This window comes from Lethenteron reissneri, chromosome 2, assembly GCF_015708825.2.
Source record: "Lethenteron reissneri isolate LAM-NWPU_2019-01 chromosome 2, ASM1570882v1, whole genome shotgun sequence".
Classification (NCBI taxonomy): domain Eukaryota; kingdom Metazoa; phylum Chordata; class Hyperoartia; order Petromyzontiformes; family Petromyzontidae; genus Lethenteron; species Lethenteron reissneri.
This window is the reverse complement of record NC_083780.1, coordinates 12,098,373-12,112,586: the sequence shown is the minus strand read 5'-3', so window position 1 is coordinate 12,112,586 and position 14,214 is coordinate 12,098,373. Positions and strand designations below refer to the sequence as shown.

The following is a 14,214-nucleotide window of genomic DNA, read 5'->3' as shown; positions in this document are numbered from 1 at the left end:
GTTGTGACATTTTCCCGCGTGAAATGCGACCCTTTTGTTGAGCAAGGTGACATATCCCTCGCATGGCCTGAGCTTTCGCTCGGGAGGAGTATTTGAACCCCGAGCTCACCTCCGTCCTGGAGCCACAGCCGTTGAGCGGCACGTAGAGCCGGGCGTATTGACCGTACACCGTGGCGTGGCACGACGGGTCCTGAAGGCGGATGTCGTACACGGACAGCCCGCGCGATGAGATCTCGCTCAGGGGGATCAGCAGCTCCATGTCATGCGAGTTGCAGTGGAATATCCTTGACGTGCTATTGCCTGCAGACACACGCGCAACATTTACTCCTTTAGACCTCACTGCTACTGGTGGGGGTAAAGTGTGGGTACTCCAAGACATCTAGGCGGCACGGAAAAGTGGGTCAAATACTCTCTGAGGGGGGGGGGGGGGGCTCGATAGAGCTCGCTAAAGTGGAGGCCCCTCCGCCAGCATTGGCGTGAGCAGGAAGTTGCACTACCTTCTGATGACCACCGCGCAAGCCCTACGGTGAGCCATGTCCGTGTATTGGTCGCCCATTCAAGCACCATCCAGGCTAAATTCTGCTTAGTTTTCGCCAATCAGCTCTCTGCCCCTGTTCAAGTTATTTGTTTCTCAGGTACAACACACCGGTGTGTTGGAGAGCAAATGTAAATGTTGTGGATTTGCTCTCCAACACACCGGTGTGCTGTACTAGTGTAATGACGGTAGAGTCAACCTCCGGTGTGAGTAGACGAGTGGCCACGGGAGTTAATGACAGGCGAGTCAGCCTACAGTGCGAATGAACTAGTGGCCACGGGAGGTAATGACAGGGGAGTCAGCCTACAGTGCGAATGGACTAGTGGCCACGGGAGGTAATGACAGGGGAGTCAGCCTGCAGTGCGAATGGACTAGTGGCCACGGGAGGTAATGACAGGGGAGTCAGCCTACAGTGCGAATGGACTAGTGGCCACGGGAGGTAATGACAGGGGAGTCAGCCTACAGTGCGAATGGACTAGTGGCCACGGGAGGTAATGACAGGGGAGTCAGCCTGCAGTGCGAATGGACTAGTGGCCACGGGAGGTAATGACAGGGGAGTCAGCCTGCAGTGCGAGTGGACTAGTGGCCACGGGAGGTAATGACAGGGGAGTCAGCCTACAGTGCGAATGGACTAGTGGCCACGGGAGGTAATGACAGGGGAGTCAGCCTACAGTGCGAATAATGGACTAGTGGTTACGGGAGGTAATGACAGGGGAGTCAGCCTGCAGTGCGAATGGACTAGTGGCCACGGGAGGTAATGACAGGGAAGTCAGCCTGCAGAACGAATGGACTAGTGGCTACGGGAATGATCGAGAATAGGAGCGTGGCCAGGTGACGGAAGCGGACGGTGGAGTCTGCTGGTAGAGCGAGCGGTCGAGAACCAGCGAGAAGGTTTGGAAATGGGGGCGTGGCCTAGGACCGTATAAAAGGGAGATGCACGGGAGACTCGGGGCTGTTGCAGTGGGGGTCTTCGCCTGTTCGAGTGTGAGCACGTAGCTCCTTAATAAAGAAACCATCTCAAGACAAGTGCGTCGAAGTCGTCTTTACACTAGTAACGAATTGGCATGTTTCGTTTACGTGACAAACTTTACTAATTGGCTGTGTCGGGTGGTGGCGGTTTTAACGATACATTTGTAGTTACGCGATCTAACCCAAAAATAAGTAATATAAAAAAACTTTTAAAAAAACACGCTTTAATGAAATGTACCCTACTAATAATAGAATAATTCTACGACTCCAGGAAGTGGCCCTGAAGCTTGCCATAACGTAAGGGAACGTGGCCAATTACAGCCAACGTTAGTTGAGCGTGGACAATTAGACCCAAGCCGAAACATAACATATAGAAAAGATTGTTTAAAAAGATGAAACAACATTTTTACGATAGAATATAGTATTGTCATCAGTATGACATAAGTATACCAAATTTGCAGTCGATACCACATTGGGAAGTGGGTTAAAATTGAGTTACAAGATTTGAGGATACAACAACAACAGAGTTCATAGAAAGTGTGTTAAAAGATAGTTTCAAATTTTTATGATATAATATGGTATTGTCATCGGTATGACACCGGTATACCAAGTTTGCCGTCGATACCACATTGGGAAGTGGGTTAAAATTGAGTTACGATATTTGAGGATACAACAACGACAACAACAGACAGAGCGAGTTAATACAAAGCGTGTAAAAACCTAATTATGGGAATAACTGTCATTGAAAAGCTGAACTGTGCTTGCGAAGACGCTCGTGAGTAATGCAACAGGTCTTACTGGGAGCACTGGTGGGCGATGTGGTGTTGCCTGTGGAAGATTAGAAAAAGTGTTAGCAACCGACAAGGAGAAATGACAGAGGTAGTCATACCGTGCTCTCTGGATGAAACAAATGCGCTCCACCCATTTTGAAATTCGCAACATTTACACAGAGACCAGTGCGACACGGGTAGAAGTATAGCGGATATTATGGTGTCGGTTGCAGAACATAATGTTGACATTGTGTTTTCGGACAAGTGGTGCCAAACAAATATTTAGCATAACTATTTTCTGTGTGTCCGCATCATTAGGGGCCGTCCATAACGCGATCCAACAAAAAAAAAACCCCTGTGTTATGGATGATATTGGTCGCGTAAGCCTACGTGTTAAACTTATCCATGTTTGTTCATTACGTGACAACTTTATTCATTGGCTGTGTCGGGTGGCAGAGGGTGTACGACACACATTTTACTTCTGCGATCTTCCCAAACATCAATTATACATCGTAATATTGGTCACGAATTGAGTCATGAGCCTGTGAGCAGGTTCGACAAGAGGCAAGGGCATCCTGCTCCGACGTGATCAAATGTAAGAAGTGCAGCGTCGCAGTACACACCCGTAGTTACTGGTGTGCCCGAATGTCAGTGAAGGACGGTGTTTTTTTATTTTCGTAAATAGGTAAAGGTGCAGCCCTGCAATAATTGGGCACTCACCGCTGCAGGTGGAAAGGCCTTCACTAGCAGCTCTCTAAGAGCCCCTTTTAGAGGATATTTGACCAACTCCTCCATGCTGCCCAGATGCCTGGCCATGCAATTAACGAAGTGGTATTACACATTTATACTGCTGGGTGAACAGACGCAGGAGGACTCAATAAACTTGGCCATTTCAACGGCCACAGCGGGAGACCGAATCAAAGTACACTGTGCTGACCCTTACACCGTAGATGCATCCCCACATGTTAACCCCCCCCTCATCCCCAAAACACATTCCTGCGGAGGGAGCTGGTAGGAACGTTGGGTTGCTCGGTCAATGGCCAGAGTCAACGGCGGCGTGGTGTATTCCGCAAATATGGCCGACTGTGAGGGCGGGCACAAGCCGGCGTGAGTAGGTTAAACGTTGAGTTTTATAAGGGCACCACGGGGTGACCAGCCCCTCCCCACCCAACTCCTCCCCACCCTCCCCTCCCCACCCTCCCCTCCCCACCCAGCCCCACCCTCCCCACCCAGCCCGTCCCAACCCTCCCCTCCCCACCCAGCCCCTCCCTACCCTTCCCACCCAGCCCCTCCCTCCCCACCCAGCCCCTCCCTGCACGACGGACGGACGGACACGATAATCCCCTGTGGGCTGTTGTAACCAGGAGGTTCCTACCAGTAACAACTTTCAAAGTGACCCGTCGAATTAATTGAATCGAACGAACACTAACCTCGTGAGCAGATGACGGAGGCATCCTTATAGTGATTGCAGTCGTGACGACCCCACCCAGAGTGGCTGCATCGGGAGAGAGAAGACTCGTGGCCATAACAATTGACTTCGTCTAACCAGATCTGGCCGCTGCCGTTCCCAAAGAGAGCGCCGCCCGGAGCGGACAAGGCATAGCCGCAGCCCACTTGATTGCACACCACCTCGGCGTCGCGCAGGCCCCATCTGTCGTGGCACACGGTGCCCCACGAGCCCGCGTAGTACACCTCCACGCGGCCCTGGCACCGGCCTCCCCCGACCAGCCGGACCGGGACGTCTGTTCATCGCAGGCAAGGCGGTTGGTTAACGTAGAGCATGGGTGGGGAACCTTGTAGGACTGCCAAGGGCCATTTGGATATTTGTAGCATCATTCGCGAGCCATGCAAAATTATCAACGTACAAATTAGCCCGTTGTTATATTTGGTCAAACATTGAATTATCTCGCTCCTAATGTAATGGGCTGGAACCGCTTCTCTTTGGCGAGGCGTGTGATGTTAGCTGGTATTGATGATGTTGCTACTCGCAACTGCTTTTCCAGGTTTGCTCCTAGATTTGTTGAATTTCGAGTCCCGCCTGCGGTTGCCTTGACAGAGCCAGACCCAATGATTTCGCGGGCCTCGTACGGCCGGACGTTCCCCACCCCTGAGTCGTAGAGGCTCGTGTCGCGAAGTCGCACAAGGCGGCAAGAGCGGTCCTCAGGTGGCCGGCTGCATCGGAGGTCAAAGCGCTGAGCTGATGGCGCTTCGGACACGCAACTAAGATCCTGACAGCCTCGACCCTGGCAGGAAGGGGCATGGATATGTCCTATGAAAATTAATCCCACCAGAGGTGAGTAGTTGGGTTGTAACCCCAACCGTGCTTTGGCTGCCGTGTACACATGGACACATGAGAGATCACCCCTGAGATATTTGTGTTCAAATTTAGGCAAGCCTGCTTGTGACGAAACTGGGTTCTCAAGTATACCGAGTTAATGGTTACAACCTGGTCACCACCAATTACTGGCAACAACACAGGGCTAAGGATATCTAAAATATTAAGCACTTAAATCGGTGCATCCACAGCCTGCGTAGAGACAGCACAGCTTGGAAAGCGGCTCTGTTGGGGAGGGGCACGGGCAACCCTTAGCGTGATTTGGATCGCTTTCAATAGATTCAGTCAAATAACAGCAACACACTTTCCAACCTGCACTCAAGGCTATTTTGATTTGTTACGAAGATTCTCTTCTAAACTTGCTTTCAAATCGGATCTTTACCAGGGTTATGATGCCCCACGAAGTCACAGCCGAATAAAATAGCAGTACTAATGCGTTCAAGCGTTTAACCTTTCTTGGAAAGCAATATAGAGCCAATTGACCTGGGCGTTTCTGTGATCGAGACGACTTTTTTCATGTGGTGTAAGGTCTTACCAGGAATAGAAGGCGATGCTGATGGCAGAGACGGCATGTGAAAGACAAACGCGCGCCAGTAATTATCGACGTAACATTGTATCACAGTTTTCTGCAAGCCGGCATTTACACTGAGAAAGAGTAAAAAATTAACCCGTAAAAACAAAGTTTTTCACTCTAAATCCTTTATATGCGTGGCGGCTAGAGTCCTCTCGTCCTCTGCCTTGAGATGGCTGCCACCTATGGGTCAGATGATTGTCTGCCAGCATTAAGCAATTGGTAATTACATATTTAAATTTGTTTCCCTAAACAGTGTAAAATTTTGAAATTTTTTTTAATGAAAATGTATTGTCACGCACAACGAGTCTGTGTGGAAAATGTCAGCTCGATTGGATCATGGGAAGTGGGTTAAAAAATGACCGAAAGATTTGCACGGTCGTAAGCAAGCAAGCATGCAAGCAAGTGCACTTAATATAAAGGATTTAATAAAGGATTTAAAAAGTAACACATGGATCAAGCGACATACACCAGGGTAGAGAGAGATTGCCATATTGACTCTTAAGATGGACTGGACAGATCGACAGACAGTGCCAATGCATCTCGTCTTACACGCTTATCTAGAATGAGTGAAAAATCAAAGAAACAATGATAACTACGGGGGTTGCTGTTATCTCGACCGCTTGGGTGTGGCACGTGTCACAACCGCCATGTGCGAGATCTTACCGGGCGATGGAGTAGAACCTGTTAGCCACAGAGAGACGCCGTTGGGAAGAGACAAACACAAGGCAGTGGTTACTCTCGTGTGTAAGATTTTCACTCTTTTCTGCCACTTTTTAAAAATAATATTGAGAGGCTTAAGCTTGCGGTTACACTTATTGGTTTTCCACTGGCACATTCGAGCCAAGCCAGTGCAGGGTCCTCATGGGATGGTTTTCCACTGGATATTTGCCATGCCAAGAGAGAACCATGACACACTAGCTTCATCAGAAATCTGAAATCTGGCTCGGGGCTAATGACGCATGCATTGTGCGTGACATCGGTCAGTACACTGCGAGGAGCCGGCATCTCCATGTCGTTCACATAAGCTTCAGCTCGTTCGTTGCATGTGACATCAGGGCTCAGATTCTGCAGTGGAAATAAGTATAACCCGTAAAAACTAAGTTTTTCACTCTAAATCCTTTATATGCGTGGCGGCTAGAGTCCTCTCGTCCTCTGGCTTGAGATGGCTGCCACCTATGGGTCAGATGATTGTCTGCAGTATTAAACAATTGGTAATTAAATATTTAATTAGTTTTCCCTAAACAGTGTAAAATTTTGTATTTTTTTTTCACGGACATTAATTGTCTCGCACAACGAGTCTGTGTGCAAAATGTCAGCTCGATTGGATCACGGGAAGTGGGTTAAAAAACGACCGAAAGGTTTGCACGGTCGTAAGCAAGCAAGCACGCAAGCTAACTTAATATAAAGGATTTAAAAAGCAACCTCTGGTGCCTCTTATGCCCCACCACGTAGGCTCGGTATGACCCCTCCCACCGTGCAAATGAGTTACGAGTGACAAGAAGGGGAACACGTGAACCAAGAAACATTCACAAGTTAGAGACATTGTATTAGCTGTGAATAAAAGTAAGATACCTAGAAGGGATGATGGCGAGTTGTCGATTCTACGTACAGAGTGGCAGCCAATGAGGACAATGCACAAGAGGCTTTCGACCGTGGAGATGGAACTAAATTGCACCGCAGGAACATGAGATGCGTGCCGGCTTGAGGTATTCCCCAGCATCTGATAAATCACGGCTGATGATGATGATGATGATTCTACCGCATTGCAAGCCTGCTCGTGTGAGCGGCGCTTGCATTCACACCTCGGCGTGTGAAGCAAGGGCAGCAGACAATGCAGGGCAGACTCTGCCCTCTCACCGTAGTATTCGCAGCTGGTGCCCGTCCAGTACGAGTGGCAGTAGCACCGGTAGTAGGGGTAGTAGGGCAGATTCGTGCAGCTGCCACCGTTCTGACACGGGTTTAAGTAGCACACCCCTGCAGAGAAACACAATCTCGTCGTGCTCTTTGGTTCTTTCGGTAAAGTCACGTAGAAAAAACAAAACTAACTAAATAATGGAAAACGACGTTTCGATTGCAACACAAGCAACCGTCATCAGGTATGAATGAATGAGAAATGCGGGAAGCGAGTGGGAAGCACGTGGGAAGCGAGTGACAGCACATCTTACCGTAGTGGCCAGTTGTGAGCTCTATAAAAAGAAGACAAGGAGTAAAATTAAGAATAGATTCCGTAACACTTCCCAACATGCATTTGTTCTCGCTTTATTTAACCAGGTGAGTGTCGTGGGGTGTTAGTCTGCCAGTAGCGAACAATGATTGCGATGTGTAGCACAAATCGATTAATACGCTGGCCATTATCGATTTTGGCAAATGTGGACTTTAACACACAATGGTCTACTCTTTGCGAATGGAAATCCATGGATTCCGTAACGTTTTCCAATCTGGAATTTGCTCATGAAGTATTCAATGAGCTTATTGATTAAAAAACCGAGTAAAAAAAAGAAAATCCCCTCTATCTCCAATCCCCCACCTCTAACGTACGTCCTGTACATACTCTCTAGGTGGCAGCGGAGATTGCGTGGATGCATCAAGGATTATTCCATTATTTATCCGACCAAGTGAATCTGGCCAGCTCGAGTCGACTCATGGGGGTTTTACTGAATCCTCTCAGCGCTGGGTTTTGTCTCCCCGAGTGTTTTTAAAACGTGAGATCGATTTGGCCACGTGTCTTTTGGGTACATCAAGAATTGCAACTCGACTTCTACTCAACTTTTCTTCATATTGAATCATCTGCACGACAGTTTTTAATTTTATATTGCGCTGCCCCCATCATGAGAGAGACGGACAGAGCTCGTTAAAATGACAGGAACAAAGCAACAGGAAAGCCTGGGAGTTGTTGCTGCCGAGAACGCGTGAGATCTTACCGGGCGTAGCAGTTGATTCTGATGGCAGAGAGGGCATGTGAAAGAGAAACACGTGTAAGAGATTACCAATGCAGTATTGTACGGTACCCTTCTGCATGCTGCAATTACATTGAGACGGGACGAGGAGCACATGCATCAAGGGATATACACGAGCTTACAGACATCATATTGACTCTTACTTAAAGTCAACGGGTTAGGACAGCCAGATGTACAGTTAGAGCTAATGTATAACCTCTTACAAGCTCATCTACAAAGCGTTTGATATTCCAAAAATAGCAATGTATAGTTGGGGTTATTGTGATTGAAATGGCTTGTGTGTGGCGTATCACCAACGTGCATGAGATCTTATCAGGTGTAGGTGTGTAGTGACACCTGAAAGAAAGGTCAGGTAAGGCCATGACAGCCTAGTTGACCCGGGAGGACACGTGACCGGTTAGAATGAGGGAGGGGCCCCCAGAGGGGGGCTGCGGGGGGTCACATGATGGGAACCGAGGTTCTTCGTGAAGGTTCTGGAAAGGGGGGGCCTGGCGGGCGGGGTGGTGGAGTCGGCCACGCCAGTGTGGATGCAAGCCGAACCACGGGAGGGGATCGTGGCTGTCCACCCCGGGGAAGAAACCTTTCTTCTTGGTTCTTTCGGTAAAGTCACGTAGAAGGGAAATAATAAAGTAATAAAAATAAAACATAATAAAATAATATTTTTTATTATGTTTTATTTTTATTATTTTATTAATATATTATTATGTTTAATTTTTATTATTTTATTATTTCCCTTCTACGTGACTTTACCGAAAGAACCAAGAAGATGAATCCCTGCAGTCACGAAAGCTTTAAATCGAAAAAAAAAAGAAACCTTTCGTCTACGATCTTCGATCTGCAAGTCTTCAGCACGTGCACCGGGCAGTGTGCTGTTGGTCCCGGTCTGAGTAGATAGTTACCTTGTAACCTGTGTAGTTAGCCAGGGTGGTGACCACCCACCCTAGGTCGTTGTCTTGTTAAGGGGTGAAGTACCCCGTTGTGTTGAGTAATAAATGCGCTGCCTTTCGAGTCTAAGTGTGTGACTCAGTTAAACCCACTACAGGTGTATAAGCTGCTCCAGACAGGGCATTGGAAAGAGATTTTGTAGCAAAACGATGTTCTGTGTCCACATTATTACAGCCAGTTTGTGGTTCTCATGTTTGCAACTAAGTTTGTGAGTAACAGTCTCTGAACTCTTGTTAGATTTTATTCACAAGCAGACATTGGAGATCCCGTAACTTGAAAAAAAGTTAGGCCACGTGGGTTCGTGTTACGGTTTAAATTAGACCATACAGCAACATTGCTCCCCCCCCCATAATGCAAAAGTACTGCAGGCTATGTATCACAGCATCTTCTTGCGTGACAGCCTCACTTTTATGAGATGGCCCAAATATCAAATGTTATTGTGATGATTTGATATGCATCTTACCGTTTGTAGCAGTACCATTGGAAGCTGCTCCGTTCGATGATGAAGACATTTGAAAAACAGACAAAAGCCATCATTGAGGTTTCAACTTCTAGTGCATACAGCGTTACACTATAAATCAGTATTATCTTTATTATTTACAGTGATTCGCAGTGATATCTGAACTGTTCCTGACCTTCCCGCTTCACCAAACCGTACAGACCCACGTGCTGAAGTCGGGTCAAACAGCCCTCATTACCAATATGAGGCATTGCACTGCCTCATTCAGCAGTGAGCACAGTCACCACAAACTATAAATTAGACTCGTTTAATTTAGAGTTAGATAGCAGAAGGTAAATGTGTGTCATACACCCTCCTCCACCCAACACAGCCTATTCATAAGAATGTTCGCCTCCCTTGTCGGCACACATCAATGCCATCACACCTGGCAGTGATTTCAGCCGCACCACCTCTACATAACAAAGGCTCAGTCAACCATTCTACACAACAAAGACTCATTTCCTGGCAGCGATTTCAGCCGCATCACTTCTACATAACAAAAGGCTCAGTCCCATTTGCACGCACCGTTACATCATCCGCATCTAGTTTACACAACAAAGGCTTATTCCTAACAGCGTGCTTCAGCCGCACCGAACCTCACAATAATAATATCCAGGGCCTACCTTGGCTCCTCCCACCCTCAACCAGTATATATACAAGGACTGTTTTCTTGGAATTTCTCTCACTTGATACAGCTATCGTGCTGTGACGGTTCCACCTGAAGACGGAAGCTTGTGTTGCCTCCGAAACGTCGTGATCTTTATTTTATTTTAATTTTACTTTTATTAATTTTAATTTTTTACCTACTGTGACTTTACCGAAAAAACCTAAGAATATCACACCACCTATTTAAAGTCCAAGACTGGAGGACATTTCACATTGCGGACAACTTCCTGATAAATGCTGGTTGCAACTACCAGTAAAACGTCCCCATCCAATTGTTAAACGTTGTCAGAATGCTTTCCAGCGACACACCAGCGGTGCTGCTGAAGCAGTAATGAATTGGCCATGTTTGTTCATCGCGTAGCAACTTTATTCATAGGCTGTGTCGGGTGGAGGAGAGTGAACGACACACATTTTACTTCCGTGATCTGACCCAAACATCATTTGTGAATTGCAATATTGGACACGAATTCAGCCATGGGCCTGCCTTCTCCTCTCTAATGGCTGATGTAGATGCAAATTTATCACTACAATGTCACAATTCAGGTGCTCAAGCCAAACAACCGCATCAGGAGCGGCGGAGTGTATTGCTGCAATGTTGCCTTCGTATTTGTGGATCAGGCATTGCACCGTTAGATGTTGTACGGTCTGTTCTGGATGACTGCAGCTGCACACTGGAGAGTTTTCAAGTTTCCATTGACGCATCAGGTATCTGCACCTGCCATTGTTTGTGCGGATGTGGTTCATGGTGGACCATGAGCTTTGCGGAAGGTAAAAATCAGGGATCTTCTGTGTTGGGTCTTTCACAAGGAGTTTGTGAGTTCTTTTATAAACTCCATTCAGCTTTCCAAGCTTCATTAGGGTCGAGTTAGTATTGTTGCAGGTTCGGCACATGAATACAAAAGGGTTTGCATGACTTCAAGTGATAACGAAGGACATTATTGAGGTCCCGATGAATGGGAAGGTGACCCCCTTTTCCTCTATTCGCAGTCTTCCCGGAAAGTTGCAGCAGATTGATGGGGGAGATGCGTGACAGCACGGGCAACGAGTGCTGGGGCCGAATTGAGTGTTCCAGTGATACACCGTATTTCAGTGTTCATCGGGACTTCAACAAGTCGCGTGTGAGTACTTCTGGTTCATACCCGTGCACAGTGCTACGAAGTACACGATGGCCATCACTGATGTCCGTAGCACTGTTGCTTCCCAGCTTGTGCTTGCCAGTTTCTGGACCAGGTTAACCCTTTGTTTCGGTCTTGGCGGCTAACTTTTTCAGGCGGTCGTGGAAGATCAGCATACAGTCCAGCTTCACTCCGAGATAGGTTGGAGTGGGGTCGTGTCGCACGGTGTTTGCCGCAGAAGGTCACTTTCAGAGTGTGCTCGACACTCCTGTAACCAAGATGAAACGCAGTGACTGTTGATTTGCGGGGATTTGGCCAGAGCCTCCATTTCCGGAAATAACCCCCCGTTGTATTTTGGTCTTGGTTCAGAGTGGATTCGATGTCATTGAAAGTGGCTGCTTGCATTGTTAGGAAAAGGTCATCTGCAAAGTTGTGTGACCTGGTTGGCGGTGTGTTGCTCGTAGAGACATTGAAGAGCATTGGTATAAGTACTGAACCTTGTGGTATCCATTGTTGAGGAACTGAGGTGAGCTGGTTTTATCAGCCATTTATTGCTCAGCATTGTCCATATCAGGTGTATCGTTTTGAGGCAGGGAATGGTCCTTGCAAGCTTCACCATCAGGCCCTTAATCCAGACTGTGTCATATGTTGATGACAAGTCCACAAAGGCTGAGCCGGTTTTAGATTTATCCTGAAATCTGTGTCACAAGGGCCAAAATTTGGTCACAGCAGCAGCGGCCAGGCCAGAATCCGGGTTGTTCTTCAGGGATCACCGACTCGCCGAGGGGGCTGATTCTCTGGAGGATGATGCGTTCCAGGAGTTTATACGTCATGCACAGGAGTGATATTGGCCTACTGCTTCCTGGGTTGTCAGTTGGCTTGCTCAGTTTGGGTATTTCAATCACCATTGCCTCCTGCCATGCTTTTGGGATGCATCTGGTTTTCATGGTTTTGGTGTACAGGTTTGCAATCCATTGGAGTCTCCTAGGGCCTAAGTAATGGAGGAATTATGGGGAGATACCATCTCTGCTGGCAGGCATTGCCTTTCTTCATTGCAGCCAGACCCTCCCTCACTTCTTCTGTACTGTTGGCGGTGGGGTCTTGTGAAGAAATTGAGGCCATTGTCTGGTGTAATTGGCGATGAATCTCTCACTTTTTGCTATTTGTCGAGCGGTCCTTTTGTGTTCTTCATTAGTTTAGAGGCTATACATTTGGGCAGAACACTTGTGGTCCGGTATTCTAAAGGATTAGCAGTACCAAGACATCATAGCAGGGTCCAGGCATGGCGACTGGAGTGTGCGAATTCCAGCACTTCAGCACACTCAATCCACCGCTGATGTCTGGTTGAGTCTAAAGACTATCGCAGGGCCCTTTGTAACCTCTAGGCTGCCCGACTGGTTGTATTGTCGGAGCAGGCCCTGGGTCTGTTTTGTCCAGCAGAGAGTAAATTATTTCCAGAAGCCTCGGGGGATGCTCTTCTTGGCAGCTACAACTAAGGAGGCCAACACAAAGGTGAATTCGACTCATCAACCTTTCTATAGCCTCATTACCTCTTGGTAATCGTTTTGACAGAATCATGGAGATTTCAATGCCTATGTGGGTGATGATGTGCCTATGTTGACTTTTGGGGAAATCTGGGCGTATTTGGGTGGTTGTATCCTTGGATGTGGTCGCGACTGGCATGTATGGCATCCAAGACATGGGTTTCTAGGAGCGTCAGGACATCAACGTGAAGGGGTTTCAGTATATTCACGAGATAGTCGCACTGCGCCCGACAAAGTCTCTCAATGTTCCCTTGGAGGATCCTTGTCGCAGGGCCTGTCTGCTGTGTTGTTTGGACTTGAAGACAGCCGTCGTCACGGCTTTGTTGTTACTCTGGAAACCGGGAGATTGATGAATGATGTTTGGTCGCTGCGTTGATAGCAAGAGGCAGGGACATCCTGCTCCACCATGATGATAATGTAAGATCTGCATTGTTTTGGCACATACCTGTGACCCTGCCCACTTTATAAACATAAGTGAGTGGCTGTAAAGAGGACAAGGTGTAGCCCTGCAATAACTGGGTACTCACATCACTGCTGACGGAAAGCGCCTTCACATGAATGGAGAGCCCCTCTTAGAAGATATTTGACCTACTCTTCCATGCTGGCCAGATGTCCGGCTATCTGAATTGACGAAGTCACATTTATACTGCTGGATGAACAGAGGCAGAAGGACTTAAAAACTCGGCCATTTCAACTGCCACAGCGGGAGATAGAATCAAACAGGCGACGTCTGGATGTAAAGCCCAATGCGCTGGCCGTTATGCCGGCAGAAACGTGCTCTGTATGTAAATAAAACCCCCAAAGTGACCTTGTGCATGAATCGAAGGAACACTAACCTCGCGAGCAGATGACGGAGGCATCCTCATTGTGACCGCAGTTGTGATGTCCCCACCCATAGTGGCTGCATTGGGAGAGAGAAGACTCGTAGCCATAACAATTGACGTCGTCCAGCCAGATCTGGCCGCTGCCCATCCCAAAGTAAGCGTTGCTCAGAGCAGACAAGGCATAGCCGCAGCCGAGTTGGCGGCACACCACCTCGGCGTTCCGCAGGCCCCATATGTCGTCGCACACGGTGCCCCACGAGCCCGCGTAGTACACCTCCACGCGGCCCTCGCAGGAACCACCCCCGACCAGCCGGACTGGGACATCTGTTCATTGCAGACGGGTGATTGTACATACGGGTAATGTACAGGCTTGTCTTGCGATACACACTAGGCACAAGAGCGGCTGTCAGGAGGCCAGAGCACTGAGCTGGTGGCGCTCTGGGCACGCCAGGAAAGTTCTGCCAGGGTCAAGGCTGGCAGG

At 48.1% G+C, this 14,214-nt stretch overlaps 1 protein-coding gene across 8 annotated transcripts in view; it reads right to left on the bottom strand.

Moving 5' to 3' along the window:
* The window catches only part of LOC133343080 (deleted in malignant brain tumors 1 protein-like), a 52,925-nt gene that overhangs the window by 11,566 nt on the left and 27,145 nt on the right, over positions 1 to 14,214 (bottom strand). For all 8 annotated transcript variants that reach the window (XM_061552604.1, XM_061552588.1, XM_061552569.1 and 5 more), the window contains 10 exons: positions 13,746 to 14,057; positions 9,549 to 9,572; positions 8,105 to 8,122; positions 7,349 to 7,369; positions 7,041 to 7,157; positions 5,847 to 5,864; positions 5,145 to 5,162; positions 3,705 to 4,016; positions 2,303 to 2,332; positions 110 to 300 (listed from right to left, as the gene is read on the bottom strand). In XM_061552604.1, coding sequence (XP_061408588.1) covers positions 110 to 300; positions 2,303 to 2,332; positions 3,705 to 4,016; positions 5,145 to 5,162; positions 5,847 to 5,864; positions 7,041 to 7,157; positions 7,349 to 7,369; positions 8,105 to 8,122; positions 9,549 to 9,572; positions 13,746 to 14,057 — 1,061 coding nt within the window. The remainder of the gene's footprint in view (positions 1 to 109; positions 301 to 2,302; positions 2,333 to 3,704; positions 4,017 to 5,144; positions 5,163 to 5,846; positions 5,865 to 7,040; positions 7,158 to 7,348; positions 7,370 to 8,104; positions 8,123 to 9,548; positions 9,573 to 13,745; positions 14,058 to 14,214) is intronic.